The sequence below is a fragment of the Mobula birostris genome, chromosome 17 (assembly GCF_030028105.1).
Source record: "Mobula birostris isolate sMobBir1 chromosome 17, sMobBir1.hap1, whole genome shotgun sequence".
Classification (NCBI taxonomy): domain Eukaryota; kingdom Metazoa; phylum Chordata; class Chondrichthyes; order Myliobatiformes; family Myliobatidae; genus Mobula; species Mobula birostris.
In genome coordinates, this window is record NC_092386.1 from 3,283,275 (window position 1) to 3,308,669 (window position 25,395).

Sequence of the window (25,395 nt, forward strand, 5' to 3'; positions counted from 1 at the left end):
TTAAAGACACTCACCATCTCATCATATTACTACCATTGGTTAGAAGGTACAGGAATCTGAAGATTCAGACTCCTTTTTTTCAGGACCAGCTTCCTCCCCTCCTCTATCATCACATTTCTGAATCCAAGAAGAGTAACTCACTATTCTACTTTTGCACTATCTATCTATCTATCTATCTATTTATTTATTTATTTATACATACATACATACATACTGTTACTTATAATAGTTTGCTATGCCTGCACTGTATTGCTCATGTCAGTGATGATAAGACTGATTCTGATTCTGACTCTGACTCTATGAGCAAGTCAGATCCCTTGAGAGATGGCGTAGTGATGTACACTTGGGAGGGAGGATTTCTTGCAACCTCCAGTGCTGAAACTGAAGAGGGTTCAAAGAAAGTTCACAAAAATGATTCCAGGATTGAATAGCTGTCATATGAAGAGCATTTGATGGCTCTTGGCCTGTATTCACTAGATTTCAATAGATTTAGGGGTGACCTAATTGAAACCTATCGAATGGTGAAAATCCTTGATGGAGTGAGTGTGGAGAGGATGTTTCCTGTGGTGGGAGAGTCTCAGACCAGAGGACACAGCCTCCAAATTGAGGGGTGTCCTTTTAGAATGGAGAAGAGGGGGGATTTCTTCAGCCAGAGAGTTCATTGCCACAGGCAGCTATGGAGGCCAAGTTTGTATTTATATTTAAGGCAGAGGTTGATAGATTCTTGATTGGTCAGGGCATGAAGGGATACAGGGTGAAAGCAGGAGACTGGGACTGAGAGGAAAAAAAATGGATCGGCCATGATGAAATGGAGGAGCAGACTCGATGGGCAAAATTACCTAATTCTACCCTTATGTCTTATGGTCTTGATGTCAGTGCCACAGCATCAGATTGGTATATCTTCCACCGATTGAACATATTTATCAGGAATGCTGCATACATAGGGCCCTTAGCATTGTCAGTGAATCCTTCCATTCGTCCAGCAATTTCTTTGACCCCCTAACATCAGACGGGAGGTTTGATAGCATTAGGACAATAGCGGTTAGGATGGGAAGCAGCTTTTTCCACCACACCATAAGCCTGACACCACCTAGGTCTCATCACGTATGATACCTTAGTAGCATTATACTGTTTACTTTTTAACTTGTGTAGTATATGCTCCTTACTATTTGTTAATTTATTTGTAGTAGTATTACTTTATATGTTATATATGTGAATTATATATACTGTGTTGTGCACCTTCGTGCAGAGGAACATTGTCTTATTTGGTGGTATACGTGTGTATGGTTAAATAACAATAAACTGAACTTGAGATTGAGATTGAGCAGTAGTAACAAAACTGCTTGCTGATTATTTTTGCTGCCTTGGCTGCTGAGTCAGAACTGCTGCTGTCCTGTTGAACCTGTACTAAGGATGTTCTTCAGAAGAATTTCTAGTAATAAGTTGCTGTAATGTTGAAGGACTGTTATTTCTTTCCAAGACAAGGATGTGGGCAAGAATGGAACTTTTTGAAGCATTTGTTAAGTTCTGTTACATACTTCCAGTCTGTGTTGGTTGTTAATGCAAGCGACACATTTCACTGTATATTTTGATAAATAAATGAATCTGGCCACATCAAGTTTCAAAACCAATTTCAACAGGATAGATCCTAGCTGACAAGAGCTACTCTGTACTTCCCTGGATCCTCACGCCAGTTCACCACAGCAGCTTGGGCCTGATAAAATGAGAGTCGTGCAAGTACCAGAAATGATATGGAGTATTCAAACCAAGTGACCTTCTATGCTTTGCAATCCAAATACCAACAGAAGACATCAATATTGGGTCTGAGATCCCAGATGACACATAAAATTCATTTTTGTCCTGTAGTGCAAGTCCACATGCACTGAATATCCCACACTTCTTTCTATTATGCTTCAAAGTTCTGACGAGAGATGGTATGTGAGCTGTTCTATTTGAAGTAGTGGTGAAAATAAAACAGTAAATTGAAAGACTTCTTAAAGAATTGGAATTTTTTTTTGTTATTGTAACATGTACCAAGATACAGTGAAGAGCTTGTCTTGCAAATTCTTCATACAGATCAGATCATTACACGGTGCATTGAGGTAGAACAAGGTAAAACAATAACCATGCAGAATAAAAAGTAACAGCTACAGAGAAATTGCAATGCTGGTAAACAATAAGGTGCAAGATCAAAGGTAGATTGTGTCAAGAGTTCAATTTATCATATTCAGGAACTGTAATGGTGGAATAGAAGGTGTCCTTGAACCTGCTGGTATGTGCTTTCAGACTTTTGCATCTTCTATCCAATGAAAGAGGGGAGAAGAAGGAACGTTCAGGGCGGGTAGTTGGGGTCTTCAATTATGCTGGCAGCTTTACAGAGTCAGCGAGAAGAATTGATAGAATTTGCTGTCAGGATGCCATGATACTAAACAGTGTAAAAATGGGAGAATGGACCTGAATATTTTAAACAATTGGAACACTGGCAGAATTGCTTTAATATGAATAACTACAGTTAACTAGGTTCTGTCTCAATTACTTTGCATTCAATGTTTTGTTTTCCTGAATCATACTCTCACCAGTTCCTCATATTGTTCATTTTCATTCCTGAGCTTTCCTCTTTGTAATCTTGCTCTTTGTAGGATAACAGTACACCAGAGGAGCATGCATTCTATGTCTGGGATCACTTCATTTCTCGATCTTCTGCCAAGAATGTGGTATTTGTGGCCCACAGTTACGGTGGCCTGGTGTTTTTGGAATTAGTAAGTACATTTTTTCAAATTCCAAGATTAATTTTGTTCATTTCGTATTTCAGATATCATATGCAAAATTACCTTCTAGTAGATTTAAACTGTGTAAAGCTGACCTAAGTTTTCATGATATCCATGTACTGCTACCTCTTTCTAAATCTTTATTCATTTTTGTTCTTAATCACCAAAATACTCCAAGTGGAAAATAGGTATTTATTTGAATTCATTGGTGGTTGTCTATTGTGTCCAACAATAACAGGAAACCTGTGCGGGAGAGTTTTTAAAATGGAAAAGCCTTTGCACTGGGACAGTTCCATTTCTCACTCAGAAGTCCGGGTCCAGTGGCACGAAAAGTGTCACAAACTGGGGTCTTCCTTGGTTGCAGTGGATTGCCATGACCATGACATCTTCTGTGCCTTGTCATGCCCTTTGTGCTCCATGTGACGTTGCAGAACCGCCTTCCTGGCCATTGGATCTCATTGTAGATCTTATCTCAATTTGAATTCATTACAGTGATAGTAAATGTCGTAATTTCATGCATCGTATGAAATCAGGTTTAGTGAGTAAACATGACTTCAGCATTCCTTACCTTATGTTTTCAGTCCGTTTAGGAAACACATTTCAAGTACTTAATTGAAATCGTGACTCCTTTGAACAATTACTGACAGTTTAATATAAATTTTCAAACATTTGTTCTTCTGACATGGATGATAAACTATTATAATGATTGCTGTCTCAGCGTAACGTGAAAAATGTGACAGGAATAAAACCAATAAGAAAAATGCCATATACCTTTCCTCAATGAAAAATATTGTCATTTTGAAGATGGTATGTTCATAGAAAACTCTTTATTTGCCACATGCCACATGTGCATGGTTTCAGGAAAAAAAAGATTCCTTTATAATTTGGAGAAGTATTCTTGGTTGTCCTTGTTTGTTTCTTAATCCTGCCAAGCTTTTTGTCAGCAGGTTGCATAATCATCAAATATATTGCAGTACAGATAGGGGCGAGATGTTGCATTTTGGTAGTAAGAACAGAGAGGTTACACTTTGCTTGCATAAAGAAGAGTCTTATTATCTGACTTTGAGAAGCAATGGAGCCAGGGCAGTATCAAACAAATCACTAAAAGTAATGCACTTTGTTAATAGTCTTAAGAAACTAATCAAAGCATTGTGGATAATTTCTTGTGGAAGTTTGTTTAGACGGTATCACATCTTAGAATACTTTGGCATGTTGTGCACAGCTCTGTTTAAATATAGAAACAATAGAGAAGATACAGAAAGCATTTACAGGAATAACGCCAGAATAGTGAAGATGTATGTGTCAGAATAGAGTGAACAGGAATTGTACTCTAGAAAAAGGGAAGATGACATTTGATCAGATATTTGCAGTTTGTCTTTTGTATGTTGATTGTTTGTCATTTTTGTGTGTAGTTTTTCATGGTATTTCTTTGTTCTACTGTGAATGCCTGCAAGATAATTAATCTCAGGGTAGCATATGGTGACATATTCTGCATCTACTTTGATAATTAATTTACTTTGAACTTTGAGATAGTGATTTTAAGATTATGAACACACAGATAGCAAATATATATACTTACGGAATGGTCCAATATGAGGGGTCTTACTTAGGGGAAGAATCTGTTCTTGAATCGTTGAGTGTGTGCCTTCAGGCTTCTGTACCTCCTACCTGATGGTAACAGTAAACAAAGAGCATGCCCTGGGTGCTGGAGATCCTTAATAATGGACACTGCCTTTCTGAGACACCGCTCTCTAAAGATGTCCTGCGTACTTTGTAGGCTAGTACCCAAGATAGAGCTGACTAGATTTACAACCTTCTGCAGCTTCTTTCAATCCTGTGCAGTAGCCCCCCCACCCCCGCCCCATACCAGACAGTGATGCAGCCCGTCAGAATGCTCTCCATGGTACATCTGTAGAAGTTTTTGAGTGTATTTGTTGACATGCCAAATCTCTTCAAACTCCTAATAAAGTATAGCCATTGTCTTGCCTTCTTTATAACTACATTGATATGTTGGGACCAGTTTAGATCCTCAGAGATCTTGACACCCAGGAACTTGAAGCTGCTCACTCTCTCTACTTCTGATCCCTCTATGAGGATTGGTCTGTGTTCCTTCGTTTTACCCTTCCTGAAGTCCACAATCAGCTCTTTCGTCTTACTGACGTTGAATGCCAGGTTCTTGTTGCAGCACCACTCCACTAGTTGGCATATCTCACTCCTGTACGCCCTCTTGTCTCTACCTAAGGTTCTACCAACAATGGTTGTATCATCAGCAAATATATAGATGTTATTTGAGCTATACCTAGCCACACAGTCGTGTATACAGAGAGTAGAGCAGTGGGCTAAGCACACACCCCTGAGGTGCACCAGTGTTGAACGTCAGCGAGCAAGAGGTGTTATCACCAATCCGCACAGACTGTGGTCTTCCGGTTAGGAAGTCGAGGATCCAATTGCAGAGGGAGGTACAGAGGCCCAGGTTCTGCACCTTCTCAATCAGGATTGTGGGAATGATGGTATTAAATGCTGAGTTATAGTCAATGAACAGCATCCTGACATAGGTGTTTGTGTTGTCCACGTGGTTTAAAGCCGTGTGGAGAGCCATTGAGATTGCGTCTGCTGTTGACCTATTGTGGCGATAGGCAAATTGCATCAACTCCAAGTCCTTGCTGAGACAGGAGTTCAGTCTAGTCATGAGGTTGAAAATGTCCTTGAATACTCCCGCTAGTTGGTTGGTGCAAGTTTACAGAGCCTTACCAGGTACTCCATCGGGACCTTCTGCCTTGCGATGGTTCACTCTCTTTAAAGACAGCCTAACATCGGCCTCTGAGACAGAGATCACAGGGTCATCAGGTGCAGCAGGGATCTTCACAGCTGTAGTTGTGTTCTCGCTTTCAAAGCGTGCATAGAAGGCATTGAGTTCATCTGGTAGTGAAGCATCGCTGCCATTCATGCTATTGGGTTTCACTTTGTAGGAAGTAATGTCTTGCAGACCCTGTCAGAGTTGCTGTGCATCCGATGTCGCTTCCAACCTCATTCGAAATTGTTTCTTCGCTCTTGAAATAGCCCTCTGCAAATCATACCTGGTTTTCTGGTACAGGCCTGGGTTGCCAGACTTGAATGCCACAGATCTCGCCTTCAGCAGACAGTGTACCTCCTGGTTCATCCATGACTTTTGGCGTGGGAATGTACAGTAAGTCTTTGTAGGCACACACTCATCCACACAGGTTTTAATGAAGTCAGCAACAACTGCAGCATACTCATCCAGGTTCGAAGATGAATCCCTGAAGAGAGTCCAGTCCACCGATTCAAAGCAGTCCTGTAGGCGCTCCTGTGCTTCCCTTGTCCATACCTTCTTGGTCCTCACTACTGGTGCTGCAGTCTTCAGTCTCTGCCTATACTCAGGTAGTAGTTAAGTACAGCCAGGTGACCAGACTTCCCGAAGTGAGGGCGTGGAATAGCCCGGTAGGCATTCTTGATGATGGTGCAGCATTGGTCCAGTGTGTTGTTTCCTCTGGTATTGCAAGTGATCTGTTGATGGTAACTGCTTAGTAATTTTTTCAGACTGGCCTGGTTAAAATCTCCCAAAATGATGGTGAAAGCGTTAGGGTGCGCTGTTTCGTGCATGTTGATCCCATTACTCTGATCATCTGAATCCATTACTCAGATCATCTGAAGCCTGCTTGACGTTGGCCTGAGATGGAATGTAAACTGCTCACCAAAATGACCCCAGAGAACCTCCGTGGTAGATAAGAAGGACAGCACTTTATTGCTAGATATTCCAGGTCTGGTGAGAAGAATTGGGATAGCAAATATGTAACAGACTAAGAAAAATTAATTAAGATTCTCTTTTTTTTGTTCAACAAGTGACTAGAACAAGTTTGCTTCCAAAAGGATTAGCTGGATTTCCCAAATATGTTGAAAATGTCCGTTTGGATCATTCAGTGCCTACAGTTCCCCTGTGATACCAACAGCTTTTGAACTTCAGCAGTTATGAATTGTTCATAAATAATTGCACCAGAGGGCAGAAAGAATCTTATATTAGCCAAGTAATTGGGTTCTTTATTACCACTTTGCATAACATTCTGAAAACAATTAGCTGTCACTAAATTGCAGTACTCATTTTTAGGAGACTCACTGTGTCACCAGTTTTGATCATTAGATCCATACAGCACAAAGAGGGGTCCTTATGGAACACCTTGTCCACATTGAGAGAGAGTTCATCAACAACGAGCAACGGCGCGGCACGGCAGCTGCGACCTTTCGGATCTGGTGCTACTTTCATTTAGTTTTTTAATTTAATTTTAAGGCATAATTAGGGTTTAAGGCAATGGATAACAGAACAACTATCTACCATTGCCAGATACTGCTACAATACAGAGATTGCCCAAAAACAAACCTTCATGAAGATCTGCTGGTTAAATTGCGCGACCTTGGCTTGCTGAGAGAATCAGGCCTGCAGTCCTCAGAGTTGCCTGATGCTGGTGGCCGGAGATGGGGACATCGTAAGCAGTGTGCGAGGTAGCGGAAGCGAGGCAAGCGGGCAGGAGTCCATGCCAGGAAAAAAGCAAGCCCTAGCCGGCCGGCTCTCCCGTCCATTCTGCTCTTCAATGGACATTAAATTGGACAACATCCAACTCCAACGAAATACTCGGCAGGAGTACAGAAACGTACGTGATTCCGGATGCCACAATTCAGCTGTTTATTTATGTAATAGTTTCTCCCCCAAGCCATCGGACTACCAACCTACTGCCCTCCACTGTGCCTATTGTCATGTTAATTATTTATTGTAATGCCTGCACTGTTCGGTGTACTGTATGCAGTCCTGGGTAGGTCTGTAGTCTAGTGTAGTTTTTGTGTTGTTTTACGTAGTTCAGTGTGGTTTTTGTATTGTTTCATGTACCACCATGGTCCTGAAAAACGTTGTCTCGTTTTTACTGTGTACTGTACCAGCAGTTATGGTCAAAATGACAATAAAAAGTAACTTGACTTGACTTGAGACCTTATGGAGCACCGTGTTCACACTGAGAGAGGAGACCTTATGGAACACCGTGTCCACACTGAGAGAGGAGACCTTATGAGACACCTTGTCTACACTGAGAGAGGAGCCTTAATGGAACAACTTGTCCACATTGAGAGAAGAGACCTTATGGGACACCTTGTCCATCCTGAGAGATGAGCCCTTATGGAACGCCTTGTCCATCCTGAGAGAGGAGACCTTAAGGCACAACTTGTCCATGCTGAGTGTGTTGGCTATCTGTGCTAATCTTTGCTCCTTCTGTATGTACATCAATGTTCCCAATATTCCTGTCATTTATTCCTGCCAATCATGTCCCACCAAACTTTGACTTCCCAAAGTTTATTACTACACTGATAGTGCGTTAGTATGCAGGGAGCAATATTGTGTGCATTTGCAAAGATGATATCAAGGCTCATTGAATTGGGCTCTGTCCAAATCATAGATAGGCTTCTCATGCAATAATCAAGATTCAAGATTCAAGATCAGGATTGTTTAATGTCATTTGCTGTACACAAGTGTAAGGAAAACTAAGTAATTGATCTCATTGAAACCTATTGAATGATAAAAGGCTTTGATAGAGTGGATTTGGAGAGGATGTTTCCTTTGGTGGGAGAGTTTAAGACCAGAGTTCACAGCCTCAGAATAGAGGGGTGTCCTTTTAGAATGGAGGTGAGGAGGAATTTCTTTAGCCAGAGAGTGGTGAATCTGTAGGATTCTTTGCCACAGGCAGCTGTGGAGACACATCTCTTAGAGGAAGGGGTCTGTATCTTTAAGGAAGGGGTTGATAAATACTTGATTGGAGAGGGAATAAAGGCGAGGGTGGGTGTAGGAAGGCAGGAGGTTTGGTCTGAGAAAAATATTGAATTAGCCATGATGAAATGGTGGTGCAGACTTCTGCTCCTATATCTTATGTATTACAGTCTCTAAATGCCTTTTAAACTTTGTAATTATATCTGCCTCTATCAGTTCCTCTGGCACGTTGTTCAATATAGTCACCACCCTCTCGGTAAAAAAACTTGCCCCCTGGTTTCCTTTCAATTTCTCTCCTCTCATCTCATCGTAAACCTGTGCCCTCTAGTTTTAAGCTCCCCCACCCTAGAAAAATAAATTCTGACAGGTTTATTCTGTCTGTGCCTCTCATAATTTTATGAAATTCAATAAGGTAACTCCTCCCAGTACTCCAGGCGAGGACTGACCAATGTTTTGGGGTCAGCACAGTAATGGTAATGATTTGCATAATTCTATTACAGCATCAGCTGTGAAGTTGAGATTCAATTCCTGCTGCTGTCTGTAAGAAGTTTGTGCATTTTCCCAATGGTCTCCTGGGTTTCCTCTGGCACTCCAGTTTCCTCCTGCTTTCCAAAGGCATGATGTTAGGAGTTCATGAGTTGTGGATATACTACATTGGCACCAGAGGTGTAGCAACACTTGCAAGCTGCCCAGCACAATTTTCACTGTATTTCACTGTATGTTTCTATGTACATGTGACCAATTAAGGTAATCTGCATTTATTTGCTTATTTAGTTACAGCACAGAATAGGCCCTTACAGCCCTTTAAGCAATCCCCTGGTTTAATCCTAGCCTAATGACAGGACAATTTATAATGACCAATCAACCTACCAACTGGTACATCTTTAGACTGTGGGAGGAAACTGTAGCACCCGGAAGAAACCCACGTGGCCACAGGGAGAACATAGAAAGACTTTACAGGCAGTGGCAGGAATTGATCTTTATTTACAATATGATATCCCAATTCTTATATGTCTTACACTCCCATTTATACTCATTGCCTCAGCATATGAAGGCAAGCATGTTGAATGCCTTCTTTGTTATCCCATCCACCTGTGGCACCAGTTTTTGGACGCATTGAACTTTCAGTCAAAGTCCTTATGTACATCAACACTCCTGAGTTCCCTTTACGTTCCTTGGGTTCGTAAGGATGTTTAAGTGGATAATGCAAAGTGTTAGGGGTCAGGTTAGAGCTTAGATACAGGGATGAGGGAGAATGAAGAGCCAGGTTGGAACACTCCGCGAACAAATGTAAGTGATCCTGAGGTCAGGTCCAACTTGTAGAGGCAGATATGATGTACATGTGATAAATAAATCTTAATCTACCTTTTATGAATAAGGGAACAACTGTAGGTTTCCTGCTGTCTGCTGGTAGCTCACCCGTGGCTAATGAAGATGGAGACATCTCTGTTAGAACCCCAGCAATATTCTCCCTTGCTCCAGGTACACTTAGGATAGATCCTGACAAGCCTTGGAGATTTATCCATTCTTGCTCATGATAAAATTTTAAAAAATCCAGAAATTAGTGTACCTCATCAATCTGTAAACTTTGTGAAACACATTCTAAAGATAGTAATATCAATATAGCAGGCAGATGAAATAAAGTTTTATTTTATGCTAAACATACCGCATCTCAGTACTGCACTGTCAACTACAAGGAAAGAAATTCAAAGGGAAAATCATGAAAATTTGTTAACGTGGTTGTCCCTTGTACACACAGAAGACAGGAAAGAAAGACAGATTTGACATGTGTTTATATTTAATTTTAATGCCAAGCTGTGTTTCATAAAGTTTCAAATTAAATATTTATTCACTGGTGTGTATGTATATATATATATATATATATATATATATATATATATTACTTCATATGATAAGGAACAAATTGGATGTTTAACAAGAAGCTAAATTTATATTGTTTGGAATTAACAATATTTTTAAAAAGCATTACCAGGAGGTGAATTGGAAAAGCATATTGTGGTTTTGATACGGAGGCGAGGATGATTGACCTTTAGTCAGTGAAGTATTGGTGTTGCCTATGGATATGGTAAATGATGTTAGTCCTGAAACTAAACAATTACCATGACTTGCCATGTAAAGACTGAACTGAAGGGCAGTGGATGACCAGTATGACATCCCTTGTGTCCGTGTTTCTTGTCACACTGGTGGATATTTTCCTCACCTTTGTTCTTCACTATAATGCATCCAGATGTCTGAAAGCAAAGCTTGACATCTGACCTTGGGGCTATAAGGTGAAAATCCCCTGAGCTTGTGAATTTATCCCAAAGTAGAGCTAAAGTCTTCCACACCACATCTTGGTGTTGGGTTAAAAAGTAGCCAGTAAATACAAAGTTATAAGATTTTTTTGAGGAAAGGAGGATGGTAGGAGGAATGAGTTCTCAAGACTTCTATCACTGCAGGAACTGAATGCATGAATGGCATGATATAATGCATCCACAGGCACATCTAATATCTGTCACAAAGCAACTTAAAAAACAACTGACATTGATGTATTATTATGACTTCACATCAATGGGCTCCACAATTAATCATTTTAGAATAGTATATCTCTTTCTCTTCAATACATGCTCTGTAAATTAGAGGGATTCTTTCAGTATACTTTTGTTTTCCATCTGTTACATCAGTTACAAGTTTTCCATACCTTCAGAATAAACTTTTTGTATTCCATATTTAGCTAAAAAACAAATAATTTAAAATATATTGTCAAATGTTGGAAATAATTATACGTATTTGTATTTTCTTTTAATTGCCTGTAACATTTTAATCTTTGATTTGATGCATACTTACATTTGCACTGTATAGATCTGCAGAACTCTGCAATTTGTATCATGTAATCTGGAGCATAAATCAATGACATTGTAGTGAGGAATATCTTCTGATCTATTTGAGGTGTAAACTTGGAGTTTATTCTGGAAAATTGCCTTCCTGTCCTGTTTGCAATAACACACTGATAATTCATTTCGAGAGGAATAGAATATAAGCGCAGTGAGTGTTTATAAGGCATTGCTCAGACAACTCTTGGAGTATTGTGAGCAGTTTTGGGCCATATGGCTAAGAAAAGATGTGCTGGCATTGGAGAGGCTCCAGAGGAGTTTCATGAGAAGGATCCCAGGAATGAGGAACATACCTTCTACTCAATGGTAGTAGTGAGAAGAGGACATAGCCTGAATAGTAGGGGTGTTGCTGTGCACCATTCAGCCAGATTTTCAATCTTGAAAGTTGTCAGAACTTAAGAAATAATATTTTATAGTTAAACATACTGTATAAGAAATGTGGAAAAACTTGAAACATTTTGAATAAGCAGCATTACTGCTGTTTTCCATTATGGCTAATGGCAAACTGACAGTTAATCAGAACCAGTCACAATCGTTGATATTTTGAAGTCTTTAGCAAAGAGTGGAATTTAATGTTCATCACGCTTATGTTTGTTCCTGAGCTCTTGAGTAGCAATTTGTGATGATTAGAAATGGTTCCTCAAAGAGGCGATAATATTGCTGAACAAGTCTGTTCATCCAGTAGGATTTAAGAGTCACCACTAAGGCAATCAGTTGGTTGGAAGGGGGGAGGATGTAGGTTTGATGTTAAAAGTAAATGTGTGTGGTGTACTATGCACTTGTAGTGTCCAGCCTTTCTTTGCCTGAATACATCATCATAGAACATTGCGTAAAAAACTTACCTTTGACATCACCCCCCCATAACTTCCTCCTATCATCTTAAAATTATGACCCCCTCAGAAAGACCAATATTTTAAATGGTTTGTTCAACTTACATTTAGTAAACAATAATGAAAATCAGCTCGTTGGTGGTGGATGCTAAGTGGAAATAATGGCATAGTTTACCAATAAAACAGAATTAACCTAATGAAACAAAGGTAAAATGTTCCAAATATTTTAAAAGCTTTAAAAATTTAAATTTGCTTCCATGCAAGAAATTTCACTTATTTCATTGGTTTGCTACATTCAACAATGTCAGACAGGCTCAAGTGTCTAGCTGGAGGTCCTAGAAACATTAAACGATTTATTTCCAAGTCAGGCTGTTGTATAAATAAAAAGAATGATTACAAGAATGTTAAGCTGAGGCTTTATAAAGCATTGGTCAGACCACATACCACGTTTGGAGTTTTGTGACCCACAGTTTTGGATCCCGTATCTAAGAAAGAATGTACCGACATTGGAGTGGGTCCAGAGGAGATCCACTAGGCAGACAAAAGTAGAAATGAGAAAAGTAGGAGGACTGACCTATAGTCATAGAGAAGTACAGCACAGAAACAGGCTCTTTAAACTGCCTACTCCTATCGACCTGCACTGGCACCAGAGCCCTCCATACCCCTACTATCCATGTACCTATCTTAAACATTGAAATCAAGCGCACGTGCACCAGTTGTGCTAGCAGCTCTTTCCAGACTCTCACAACTCTGTGACTGAAGAAGTTTCCCTTCATATTCCCCTGAAGTTTCTCACCTTTCACCCTTAACCTATGACCTCTGGTTGTAGTGGGGAAAGCCTGCTTGCCATTGTCCTTATCTATATCCCTCAAAATTTTGTAAACCTCTATCAAATCTCTTCTGAATCTTCTATATCATAAAGAATACAGTCCTAACCTATTCAGTCTTTCTTCATAACTCAGGTCCTCCAGACCCAGCAACATCCTTGTAAATTTTCTTAGTACTTTTTCAACCTTCTTTACATCTTTCCTCTAAGTAGGTGACCAAAGCTGCACACAGTGCTCCAAATTAGACCTCACTGTCATCTTATACAATTTCAACATAGCATCCCATCTCCTGTACTGAGTACATTGATTTTTGAAGGCCAATGTGCCAAAAGCTTTCTTCACACCCCTATCTATTATTGATGCCACCTTCAACGATTTATGGACCTGTATTCCCAGATCCCTTTGCCCTACCACACTCCTCAGTGCCCTACTGTTCACTGTGTAAGACCTACCCTGGTTGGTCCTATCGAAGTGCAAAGTCTCTCATTTGTCTGCATTAAATTTCATCTGTCATTTTCATCTGTCATTTTCAGCTCAGTTTTTCAACTGATGCAGATCTTAATAACCTTTCTCGCTGTTCACTACACCCCAACCTTGGTGTCATCTACAAATTTGTTGATCCTGTTAATCGTTTATCATTCAGATCATTGATATAGTTGATAAACAACAAAGGACCCAGCACCGATCCCTGCAGCACCCCACTAGTCACAGGCCTCCAGTCAGAGAGGCAACCATCTACTTCCACTCTCAGACTTCTCCCACATAGCCAATGTCTAATCCAATTTACTGCCTCATCCTGAATGCCTCCTATGCAGAACCATGTCAAATGCCTTACAGAAGTCCATGTAGACAACATCGACTGCCTCGTCTTCATCCACTGTCTTGGTAATTTCCTCAAAAAACTCTATGAGATTGGTTAGACATAAATTACCACGCATGAAGCCACGCTGACTATCTTTAATCAGTCCATATCTATCCAAATACTTATATTTCCACTCCCTTAGAATATAGAAACATAGAAAATAGGTGCAAGAGTAGGCCATTCAGCCCTTCGAGCCTGCACCGCCATTCAGTATGATCATGGCTGATCATCCAACTCAGAACCCTGTACCAGCCTTCCCTCCATACCCCCTGATCCCTTTAGCCACAAGGGCCATATCTAAATCTCTATCATCCAATAAGTTTCCTGCAACTAATGTCAGATTCGCTGGCCTATACGTAATTTCCTAGTTTATGTTGGGGTTTATTCTGGGGTTAAGTGGGTTCCCAGATCAGCCATGATGGAATGGCGGAGCAAACTCGATGGTATGCTTCTTGATCGGATGGCCTAATGCTTCTCCTATGTCTTATGGTCTTATGTTTAAAGCCTTTTTTAAACAGTGGAACAACATTGGCTATTCTCCATGCCTCTGGTACCTGTCCTAAGGATGAATTAAATATCTCTGCTAGGGCCACAACAGTTTCTGCACTTTACTTCTGCTGTGTCTGGGGGGGATGCTTGTTAGGCCCTGGGGATTTATCCACCTCAGGATAGCAAACACCTCTTTCTCAGTAATCTGTACCGGATCCATGAAGTTAATGCTGTTTAGCCTCACTTCTAATGACTGTGTGTCTATCTCCTGAGTAAATACAGATGCAAAGAATTCGTTTAAGCCCTCCTGATTTCTTTCTATGCGTTCTCTTGCAATTCTTATGCTCCATTAACACCTCATTTGTTCCTACTTGTCTATACCTGCAATGCACCTCTATTTTTCGCTTAACCAGGGTCTCAATATCTCTTGAAAACCAAAGTTCCGTATATTTGTTATTTTCACCTTTTATTCTGACAGGTACATGGCAAGCTTTCAAAATTTTGAAATACTCTCAAAATTTTGTTTTCTGAGGCCTCCCACTTACCAAGTGCACCTTTGCCAGAAAACAGCCTGTCCCAACAGCCTTGCCAGCTCATTTCCCATACCACCAAAACTGGCCTTTCTCCAATTTAGAATCTCAACCCACAGACCAGACCTATGTTTTTGCAGATTTACTTTGAAATTAATGGCACTATGGTCACTGGATGCAAGATGTTCCTACACAAACTTCTGTTGCCAGCCATGTCTCATTCCCTAATAGCAGGTTAAGTATTGCACGCCCTCTCGGAACGTCTACATACTGATGAAGGAGATTCTCCTGAACACATTTGACAAACTATCCCTTCTAATGCTTTTATAGTATGGGATTCCCATTCAATATGTGGGAAGTTAAAATCACCTACTATAACAACCTTATGTTTCTTGCAACAATCTGCAATCTTTTCAAATTTGTTTCTCTAAACCCCTAGCACTGTTAGGTGGTCTGTAATATAGCCCCGTTAATGTGGACATACCTTTCTTATTTCTCAGTTCCACCCATAACACCTCACTAGTCAAGTTCTCCAGTCTATCCTGATGGAGCACTGCTGTGATATTTTCCCTGACTGGTAATGCCACCCCTCCTCCTTTAACCTTCCCACTCTGTCACATTTAAAACACCCGGACCCCAGACTATTGGTCAGGACTAACTGAAAGAAGAGATAGTAAGAGATTTGAAAGTGGGAGGGGGAGGGGGGAGATCCGAAATGATAGGAGAAGACAGGAAGGGGAGGGATGAAGCTAAGAGCTGGAAAGTTGATTGGCAAAAGGGATACAAGGCTGGAGAAGGGAGGGGATCATGGGATGGGAGGCCTAGGGAGAAAGAAAGGGGGAGGGGAGCCCAGAGGAAGATATAGTGAGAGGGACAGAAGGAGAAAAAGAGAAAGAAAGGGAAAAAAATATAAACTAATAAATAAGTAAATAAGGGATGAGGTAAGAAGGGGAGGAGGGGCATTAACGGAAATTAGAGAAGTCAATGTTCATGCCATCAGGTTGGAGGCTACCCAGATGGAATATAAGGTGTTGTTCCTCCAACCTGAGTGTGGCTTCATCTTGACAGTAGAGGAGGCTGTGGATAGACATATCAGAATGGGAATGGGACGTGGAATTAAAATGTGTGGGCACTGGGAGATCCTGCTTTCTCTGGCAGACAGAGCATAGGTGTTCAGCGAAACAGTCTCCCAGTTTGCATCGGGTCTCGCCAATGTATAGAAGGTCACACCGGGAGCACCAGACGCAGTATATCACCCCAGCCAACTCACAGGTGAAGTGTCACCTCAGCTGGAAGGACTGTCTGGGGCCCTGAATGGTGGTAAGGGAGGAAGTGGAAGGGCATGTGTAGCACTTGTTCTGCTTGCAAGGATAAGTGCCAGGAGGGAGATCCATAGGAAGGGATGGAGGAGATGAATGGACAAAGGAGTTGCGTAGGGAGCGATCCCTGCAGAAGGCAGAAAGGGGGGGAGGGAAAGATGTGCTTGGTGCTGGGATCCCGTTGGAGGTGGCGGAAGTTATGGAGAATTATATGTTGGACCCAGAGGCTGGTGTGGTGGTAGGTGAGGACAAGGGCTCTTAGCTTCATCCCTCCCACTCCTGTCTTCTATCATTTTGGATCTCCCCTCCCCCTTTCAAATTTCGTACTATCTCTTCTTTCAGTTAGTCCTGACGAAGGGTCTCGGCCCGAAACATCGACTGTACTTCTTCCTATAGATGCTGCCTGCCCTGCTGCGTTCCACCAGCATTTTGTGTGTGTTGCTTGAATTTCCAGCATCTGCAGATTTCCTCGTGTGTGCCCCAGACTATTGAGCTGCTAGTCCTGCCCCTCCTGCAACCAAGTCTCACTGCTGCTATAACGTCATAATTCCAGGTGTTGATCCACGCCCTGAGCTCATCTGCAATATTTCTTGCATTGAAATATATGCAGCTCTGGAGACTAGTCGCACCAAACTCAACCTTTTGATTCCTGACTGTTGCTGAATTCTTACCAACAAATGTCTCTACAACTTCTGCACTAACTGTTTTGGCACTCTGATTCCCATCCCCCTGCAAGTCTAGTTTAAACCCCAACGTGCAGGAATAATGATCCTTCATGCTAGGATATTAGTCCCCCTCCAGTTCAGGTGCAAATTGTCTCTTCTGTACAGGTCTCACCCTCCCTGGAAGAGAGCCCAATGATCCAAAAATCTTACGCCCTCTCTCCTACACCAACTGCTTAGCCACTGTTAAACTGTATAATTTTCCCAGTTCCAGCCTCAGTAGCATGCGAGCATGTGGCATGGTTAGCAATCCTGAGACCACAACCCTGGAGGCCCTGCCCTTTAACTTAGCACCCAACTCCCTGAACTCCCTTTGCAGAACCTCATCACTCGTCCTACCCATGTCATTGGTACCTACATGGACCACGGCCTCTGGCTGTTCTCCCTCCCACTTAAGAATACTGAGGACTCAATCCAAGATGTCCTGGACCCTGGCACCTGGGAGGCAACATAACATCCAGGAGTCTCGTTCTCACCCACAGAACCTCCTGTCTGTTCCCTAACTAATGAATCGCCGATCACCTATTACATTTTTCCCTCCCCCTACCTTCTTATTTGTCTTCTTCACCCTTCTTTTCCAGTCCTGATGAAAGGTTTCAACCTGAAAGATCAGTTTATCTGTAGATGCTGCCTGACCTGTGGAGTTCCTCCAGCATTTTGTGTATGTTGCTCTGGATTTCCAGCAACTGCAAAATCTCAAATGTTTTTGTATTTTCTCTATAGGCAGTCAGGTTTCGTTCAAAGCTCTGTTGTAAAAAGTTGAATGATGGGAACAGAAAAACTGAAAGGGAAAATGTACTTGCAATTGGAAATAGAAAGTTAATATCTTGGTAGCAAGGGGATAGTACAGTTTATTCACTATAGCTTGTGGATTGGGGATGTAGGAAATATTATAGAGAGCATTTCCTTTGCCAAGTCTTGCATCTTATTATCTGCCTCCACTGCACTTCCTCTGTAAATATAACACTTTATTCTGCACTCTGTCATTATTTTTGCTCGTGGTACCTCTATGCACTGTTGAACACCCAAGTTGGTGCAGACTTCCATTGATTCTATTCTGGTTACTATTCTATTTTGGATTTATTAATTAGGCCCACAAGAAAATGAATCTCAGGGTTGTATATAGTGATGTATATGCACTTTGATAATAAATTTACTTTGAACTTTAATCGTCATCATAGCTTGTCACACCAGACGGCCAGCCACTCTAGTGTTGTTTGGTTGATGTTGAGCAGGTCACTGTCAACTAAGTCAGGTGAGAGTGGGCAGTTGCGCAGAATGTGTTCAATGTTCTACACCCTTTCGCCACACTCACAGGATTCGCTGGTCTTTAAACCCCACTTCACCATATTGTCTCCCGTCCTACAAACTCCCGCTCTCGCTCTGTTAAGAGTGCACCACTTCCGTCTGTCAAGCAGTGCCCCGTCTGGTAACATTTCTGTGGGGTCTTGCACTGTATTGTTTGGTGGGATTTGGTGGGATTTTGGCTTCTGTTTGTTGCCAGAGGTCAATCCTGAATGTTTGGTGGGGGGGATGTTCCGTGCAGTAGTTCCTCCACTGTAGTAAAGCTTTTCCTCGATTTTAGGCGGTTGGAAATTGGCACATGATGATGTAGTGGGTGCCGTGGATCCGAGTTCTGTTTACCTTTTTCAATTTTTGTTGTAGTGTGTCTTTGGATCTCTTGGGGAGCAATGCCTGCAAGTCTGTAAATGATGTTAGTGGGTGTGGGACACAGTGTGCCCGTGATTATTCGGCGGGCTTCGTTAAGCAACGGGTCTATTTTCTTCACATGGACTGATCTGCCCCACACAGGGGCAAAGTATTCTGCAGGTGCATAGCAGAGTGCTAGAGCAGTTGATCTAAGTGTGTGAGCATTAGCTCCCCATTTCATGCCTGCTAATTTTTTCAAGAGAGAATTGCGAGAGCCAACTTTCCCTCGGAGTTTTTGGATTGGGTGGCAAATGAGAGCGTCCTATCCAGTGTCACGCCCAGGTAAAGTGGAGTCGGATGGTGTTTGAGCTCCTTCCCACACCAGAAGATCTTGAGTTTTCAAGCTGCTTCTCGATTCCTCAGGTGGAATGCACACACTTGAGTTTTTGATGGATTTGGGTTCAGAGACCATTTTTCATAATACTGCTTCATTGCTTCGAGGGCTGCTGTAAGTCGTACTTCAACTTCTTGGAAGGAGTTAGCTTGTGTTGCTATGCATAGCTCGTCTGCATAGATAAACCTGCATGTGTTAGGAAAGGTTGGTTGGTCATTGGTGTAGACGTTAAATAGTAGAGGTGCTAGGACTGATCCCTGTGGTAGTCCGCTCTTTTGTAGATGCCACCTGCTCTTAATTCTATTCATTTCTACTTAAAACCTACGATTTTCTAGGAGGCTTCTTATTACTTTGACTGTTGTTTCATTCTTTAATATTTTAGATAATTTCACTAGAAGGCCTCTGTGATTCACAGTGTCGTATGCTGCTGTTAAGTCAATGAATACTGCCCCTGTAATTTGTCGCATTTCAAAGCCATCCTCAATATACTGGGTTAAGTTCAGGACTTGACCGCAGCAAGAGCGGCCTGGCCTGAACCCAGCTTGGTCTGGTGTTAGAAGATCTTCGACTAAGGGGGATATTCTTTTTAGTATGAGTCTCTTGTGGAGTTTATAGAGGGTGCAGAGCAAGGAAATCGGTCTGTAGTTTTTAGGAATGTTGGGGTCTTTATTGGGTTTTAGGAGAGCAACAACTTTGGCTCTTCTCTACTTTTTAGGTATCTTTAATGATCTTAGGCAACAGTTAAAAAGGGACATTCACAACACGCTGGAGGAACTCAGCAGGTCAGGCAGCATCCGTGGAAACGATCAGTCGACGTTTCGGGCCGGAACCCTTCGTCGGGGGTTCCAGCCCAAAACGTCGACTGATCGTTTCCACGGATGCTGCCCGACCTGCTGAGTTCCTCCAGCATGTTGTGAGTGTTGCTTTGATGCCAGCATCTGCAGATTATTTTGTGTTTAGTTAAAAAGGGACAGAAGCCAGTGGAGTGCTTTAGGTCCAAGATGTTTAAGGAATTCATTCAGAATCAGATCTATGCCAGCAGCTTTGTTGGATTTTAGCTGGATACTTCATCCTTTAATTCTTCTAGGGTGAGAGGTGGGAAGTTGTTACTCCTGTTTGAGAGAGCTGACTCTATCTCCTGAGGTTGTTTTTTCTTTTTCCTCCTTTCCTTTTTATTTGGTTGACCACCTAGTATCAGTTGGTGGTGTTGCACGGGGCGACTGAGGAGAACCCAAGTGCAGGACACTGGCACGTCGACTAAGTTGGGGATGCTGGTGTATACGTGAATGTAGAACAGCAAACCGGAGGAATCTTGACAAGGAGACAGGATCTACAGGGACTATCTTGAAACTAGAGCAACCTGATTGGGTGTTACGGCAACAATTCTCTGTGGTGGTCTATTGTCTGAGTTGAGTTTCCGAACAGTTGCCCATGCCTTCTTACTGTTCTTGGTCATGTTCTATCAGTTCCTGCCAATGTTGTTGTCTCTCTTGGCTCAGTAGGGACAGAACTGACTTTCCCATTTCAATTGTGTCTTGACCAAATGGGTCTTGGTTGTATAAATTGACATACTCATCATAACTTTGCTTGATATCAGTAATCATCCCTGAATAAATTTGGTTCTGCAGCCTCTAGGTATGTTCTTCTGCGCTACTTTCCAGATTAGTGGGACAAATTCATCATAATGATCAGGTTCTGGTGGTATGGTATCGATAAGCTGATCAAGGGATTCTGCGAAAGATGTCCAATTCGCTTTTCTCGGGTTAAATCTTGGTAGCTACTTTGATAGTACAGGTTTCAGAACCGGAAGGGATTCTACCTGGACTGGACAATGTTGGGATTTGGGTATAATGTTGGAGGACTGTTCATGTGAAAAGGTTGGAGCTTGCCGAGGTAACAAAGGCAAGGTCTGCGTTGTATCCTTTTCTCCATCTGGCACTTGTGAAGGTAGGGGTGTCCTTTGATTCGTGTAGCCCTCGTATGAACTTTAATGAAATAATCTGTATGGATGGTATGCAATGCAAGTTTTTCACTGTACGTTGGTACACTTGATAATAATAAATCAAATTAGCAACAAGAGAAAATCTGCAGATTCTGGAAATCCAAGCAACCCACACAAAATGCTGGGGGGAACTCAGCAGGCCAGGCAGCATCTATAGAAAAGAGTACAGTCGATGTTTCAGGCTGAGACCTTTCATCAGGACTGGAGAAAAAAAAGATGAGGAGTCAGAGTTAGAAGGTGAGAGTTGATTGGTGAAAGAGATACAGGGCTGGAGAAGGGGGAATCTGTTTGGAGAGGACAGAAATCCATGAAAGAAAAAAAAGGGGGAGGAGCACCAGAGGGAAGTGATGTTTAGGTAAGGAGATAAGGTGAGAGAAGGAAAAGAGAATGGGGAATGTTGAAGTGGGGGGGGGGCATTAACTGAAGTTTGAGGAACCGATGTTCATGCCATCAGGTTGGATGCTACCCAGACGGAATATAAGGTGTTGCTCCTCCAAACTGAGTGTGGCCTCATCACAATGGTTGAGGAGGCCATGGACTGACACATCGGAATGTCATTGGGAAGTGGAATTAAAATCGGTGGCCACTGGGAGATCTGACTTTTCTGGCAGGCAGAGCATTGATGCTTGCTTAAGCAGTCTCCCGATCTGTGTTGGGTCTCACCGATATATAGGAGGCCACACCGGAGCAACAGTACTGTAGATGACCCCAACAAACTCACAGGTGAAGTGTCGCCTCACCTGGAAGGACTGCAGCCCTGAATGGTAGTGAGGGAGGAGGAGTCGGGATAGGCATAGCATTTGTTCTGCTTGCAAAGATAAGTGCCAGGAGGGAGATAGTGGGGAGAGACGAATGGACAAGGAAGTTGCTTAGGGAGCGATCCCTGCGGAAAACAGAAAGTAGGGGGGAGTGAAAGATGTGCTTGGTGGTGCGATCCCGTTGGAGATGGCGGAAGTTTCAGAGAATTATGTGCTGGACGCAGAGGCTGGTGTGGTGGTAGGTGAGGACAAATGGAACTCTATCCCTGGTAGGCTGGTGGGATGTTGAGGTGAGAGCAGACTTGCATGAAACGGAAGAGATGCTGTTGAGGGCAGCATTGTTCGTGAAGAAAGAGGACACCTCCTTCGTTCTGGAATGAAAAGCTTCCAAAAAAAATGAGAGCAGATGCCAATTTATCGAGTAAAAGGAAGGGTTAACAATGTGAATACAAGAAGGTAACAGATTTAAAACTTTCTTGAAGTCTTTTAATTTAATTTTTTGTGTCCTTCTTTCCTAAGTTCACAATTTTCAGTACACTTAGGTTCTTTAACTCTAGTCTCTCACATATACCCTGAATTTAATTGCTTTGTCAGTTGTGTCCTGATTATCAACTGTCACTTTTGAATATTTGTATTCTTCTCCCGAATCCCTCAACTCCTCTTTCTTCACCCAGGAAGCTCCATTTTCCACAAGTTCCATTCTTGAAAGCACCACAGGGCTAGTAAAACAAAATCTTCCTGCCATCATAAATGTTTCCTCCCCCAGGCAGTTAATCTGATCTGCCACTCTAGTTAACCCCCACTCATCTCTATCCATTACCTCAGTCACTGCACTGCACTGTAAACACTATAAATGCTGTTCCCATTGTAAATACATACTGGTATTTATGTGTTTATGCACATTGTGTTCCATATCCGTACTTTAACCTTGAACATTACTTTTATATAATTCATTATTCTTTTTATTTGTTGAATATTGTTTTTGTTGTATGTTGCACCCTGATCAACACACTATAACAAATTCCTAATTCATGTAATTGTACAGTATATGGTGAGTAAAGTTGATCCTTCATTTAGAACACTCATTAAAATCTATTTCTTTGATCAAGCATTGGCCACTGGACCTGATACCTCCTTAAGCGATTCAAAATTAACTTTATGATCTCAGATGAGTGAAGAATGTCAGGAGGATTTTGCTTCATTAATGTTGTTAGTAAATGAAAATTCCTCCTTTTTTCTGATGCTGTTGTCACTCTCCACCATGGGCAGCTTATTACATGATCTTGGAGCAGGATTTCATCCTGGGCACAGATGGATATCTGTAGAATATCAGTAGAACAGAATTAACAGACTCATTCGTAAGGCCAGTGATGTTGTGGGGATGGAACTGGACTCTCTTACGGTGGTGTCTGAAAAGAGGATGCTGTCCAAGTTGCATGCCATCTTGGACAATGTCTCCCATCCACTACATAATGTACTGATTGGGCACAGGAGTACATTCAGCCAGAGACTCATTCCACTGAGATGCAACACAGAGCGTCATAGGAAGTCATTCCTGCCTGTGGCTGTCAAACTTTACAACTCCTCCCTTGGAGGGTCAGACACCCTGAGCCAATAGGCTGGTCCTGGACTTATTTCCTGGTATAATTTACATATTACTATTTAATTATTTATGGTTTTATTACTATTTAATTATTTATGGTGCAACTGTAACGAAAACCAATTTCCCCCAGGATCAATAAAGTATGACTATGGCTATGAATTTAGACAGGCCATTTATATATTTATTTTATTCAAAGAATTTAAAAAAACTAGACGATTTGGCCCGTCCAGTCTGCTCTGCCATTTCATCATAGCTGATCCATTTCCCTCTGAACCCATTCTCCTGCTTTCTCCCCAGAACTTTTGAAGCTCTGACTAATTGAGAGCCTATGAACTTCCACTTTCACACTCAATGACTTGGCCTCCACAGCCATCCATTTTGAATAAAAACAAAAAAGTTCCAAATTCCCAATAGATCAAGCTGTGTCTGTGGAGAATAAAACGGAGTCAACATTTGAAGTGGATGACATTTCATCAGATTTTACAAAACTTTGATGTCGATCATGATTTAAGTTGCAGTGAAGGAAGAAAAGGTGAAGAGAACTCTTCTGTGTAGTGTGACCATTTTCTCTCCACAGACATTCTGTGAATATCTCCAGCATTCTCTTTTGTTACTGATTTTCATCAACTACTCTTCCCCTCAGTTCCAGCACTGTCAATATTTTCCGTCTTTCTGTTTCCCTCATTTATCTCTTTCAATTTAGATCTTCCAGACCAGCGGATCTCAACCTGTGGTCCATGACCTTTCGCTTAATAGCATTGGTCCATGGCATAATTCAGGAACAGTTTCTTCCCTTCTGCCATACAATTCCTAAATGGACATTGAATCCATGAACACTACCTCACATTTTTTAATATACATTATTTCTGTTTTTGCACAATTTTAATCTATTCAATATACATACATGTAATTTATTTTTTTCTTCTTGTATATTATATATTTCATTGAACTGCTTCTACTAAGTTTACAAATTTCACGACACATGCTGGTGATAATAAAATTGGTTCTGATTCTGAGGTTGGGAACCCCTGATGCAAGGAGATCTGCTACAGCACAGCGGCACGGTAGCATCTGGAACATTTGGACAGCAAAGATAAATACAGCATGGCATTCATTATTATCATCCCCTTAAAACTAATCAATAAGCTTCAAGACCTTGGCCTCAATTCCTCCTGGTGCAATTGGATTCTCAATTTCCTCAACTGCAGATCCCAGTCAGTTCGGATTGGCAACGGTATTGCCTCCATGGTCTCTTATCAGCACAGGTGCATAACAAGGCTATGTTGCTTAACCACCTGCTCTACTCGCTTTACACTTAATAATGTGTGGCTAAGCACAGTTCCCATGACATATTCAAGTTGCTAATGACACCTCTGTCACAGGCTGACTCAAAGGTGGTGATGAATCAGCTTATAGGAGGGAGATTGAGAATCTGGCTGAGTGGTGCCACAACAACAACCTCTCACTCAATGTCAGCAAGACCAAGGAGCTGATTATTAAGTTTAGGAGGAGAGAACCAGAGGTCCATGAGCCATCCTCATCAGGGAATCAGAGGTGCTGACCTCTGAATCAGACTATGCTGCCCTAAGTTGATACAGCATGTCCTCCTGTGCACCTCCAGGTTGGTTTAAGTACTGGAAGCAGTAGTATTATGGTCTAACCAGTGGTAAGGCCACAAGACATAGGAGGAAACTTAGGCCATTTGGCCCCTCGAGTCTAATCCTTTTTCTGCACACTTATTTCTACTACTAAAGTACATGACCATGCAATTTCCAACATTGTGTTTCATTTGCCACTTTCTTGCCCATTCTCCTAATCCGTCCCAGTACTTCTGCAGCCTACCCGTTTCCTCAGCAGTACCTGCCCCTCCACCAGTCTTTGTATCATTTGCAAACTTGGCAACAAAGCCATCTATTCCATCATCTACATCATTGGTATACAGCATAAAAAGAAGCGCCGCCAACACTGACCCCCTGTGGAACA

General features: G+C 41.8%; 1 protein-coding gene across 7 annotated transcripts in view; it reads left to right on the forward strand.

Moving 5' to 3' along the window:
- The window catches only part of arb2a (ARB2 cotranscriptional regulator A), a 521,656-nt gene that overhangs the window by 245,124 nt on the left and 251,137 nt on the right, over window positions 1–25,395 (forward strand). For all 7 annotated transcript variants that reach the window (XR_011889469.1, XM_072281219.1, XM_072281220.1 and 4 more), the window contains exon 8: window positions 2,640–2,759. Coding sequence is in view for 6 of the 7 variants with exons in the window: in XM_072281219.1 (XP_072137320.1) it covers window positions 2,640–2,759 (120 nt within the window). In the remaining variant the exon portion in view is untranslated. The remainder of the gene's footprint in view (window positions 1–2,639; window positions 2,760–25,395) is intronic.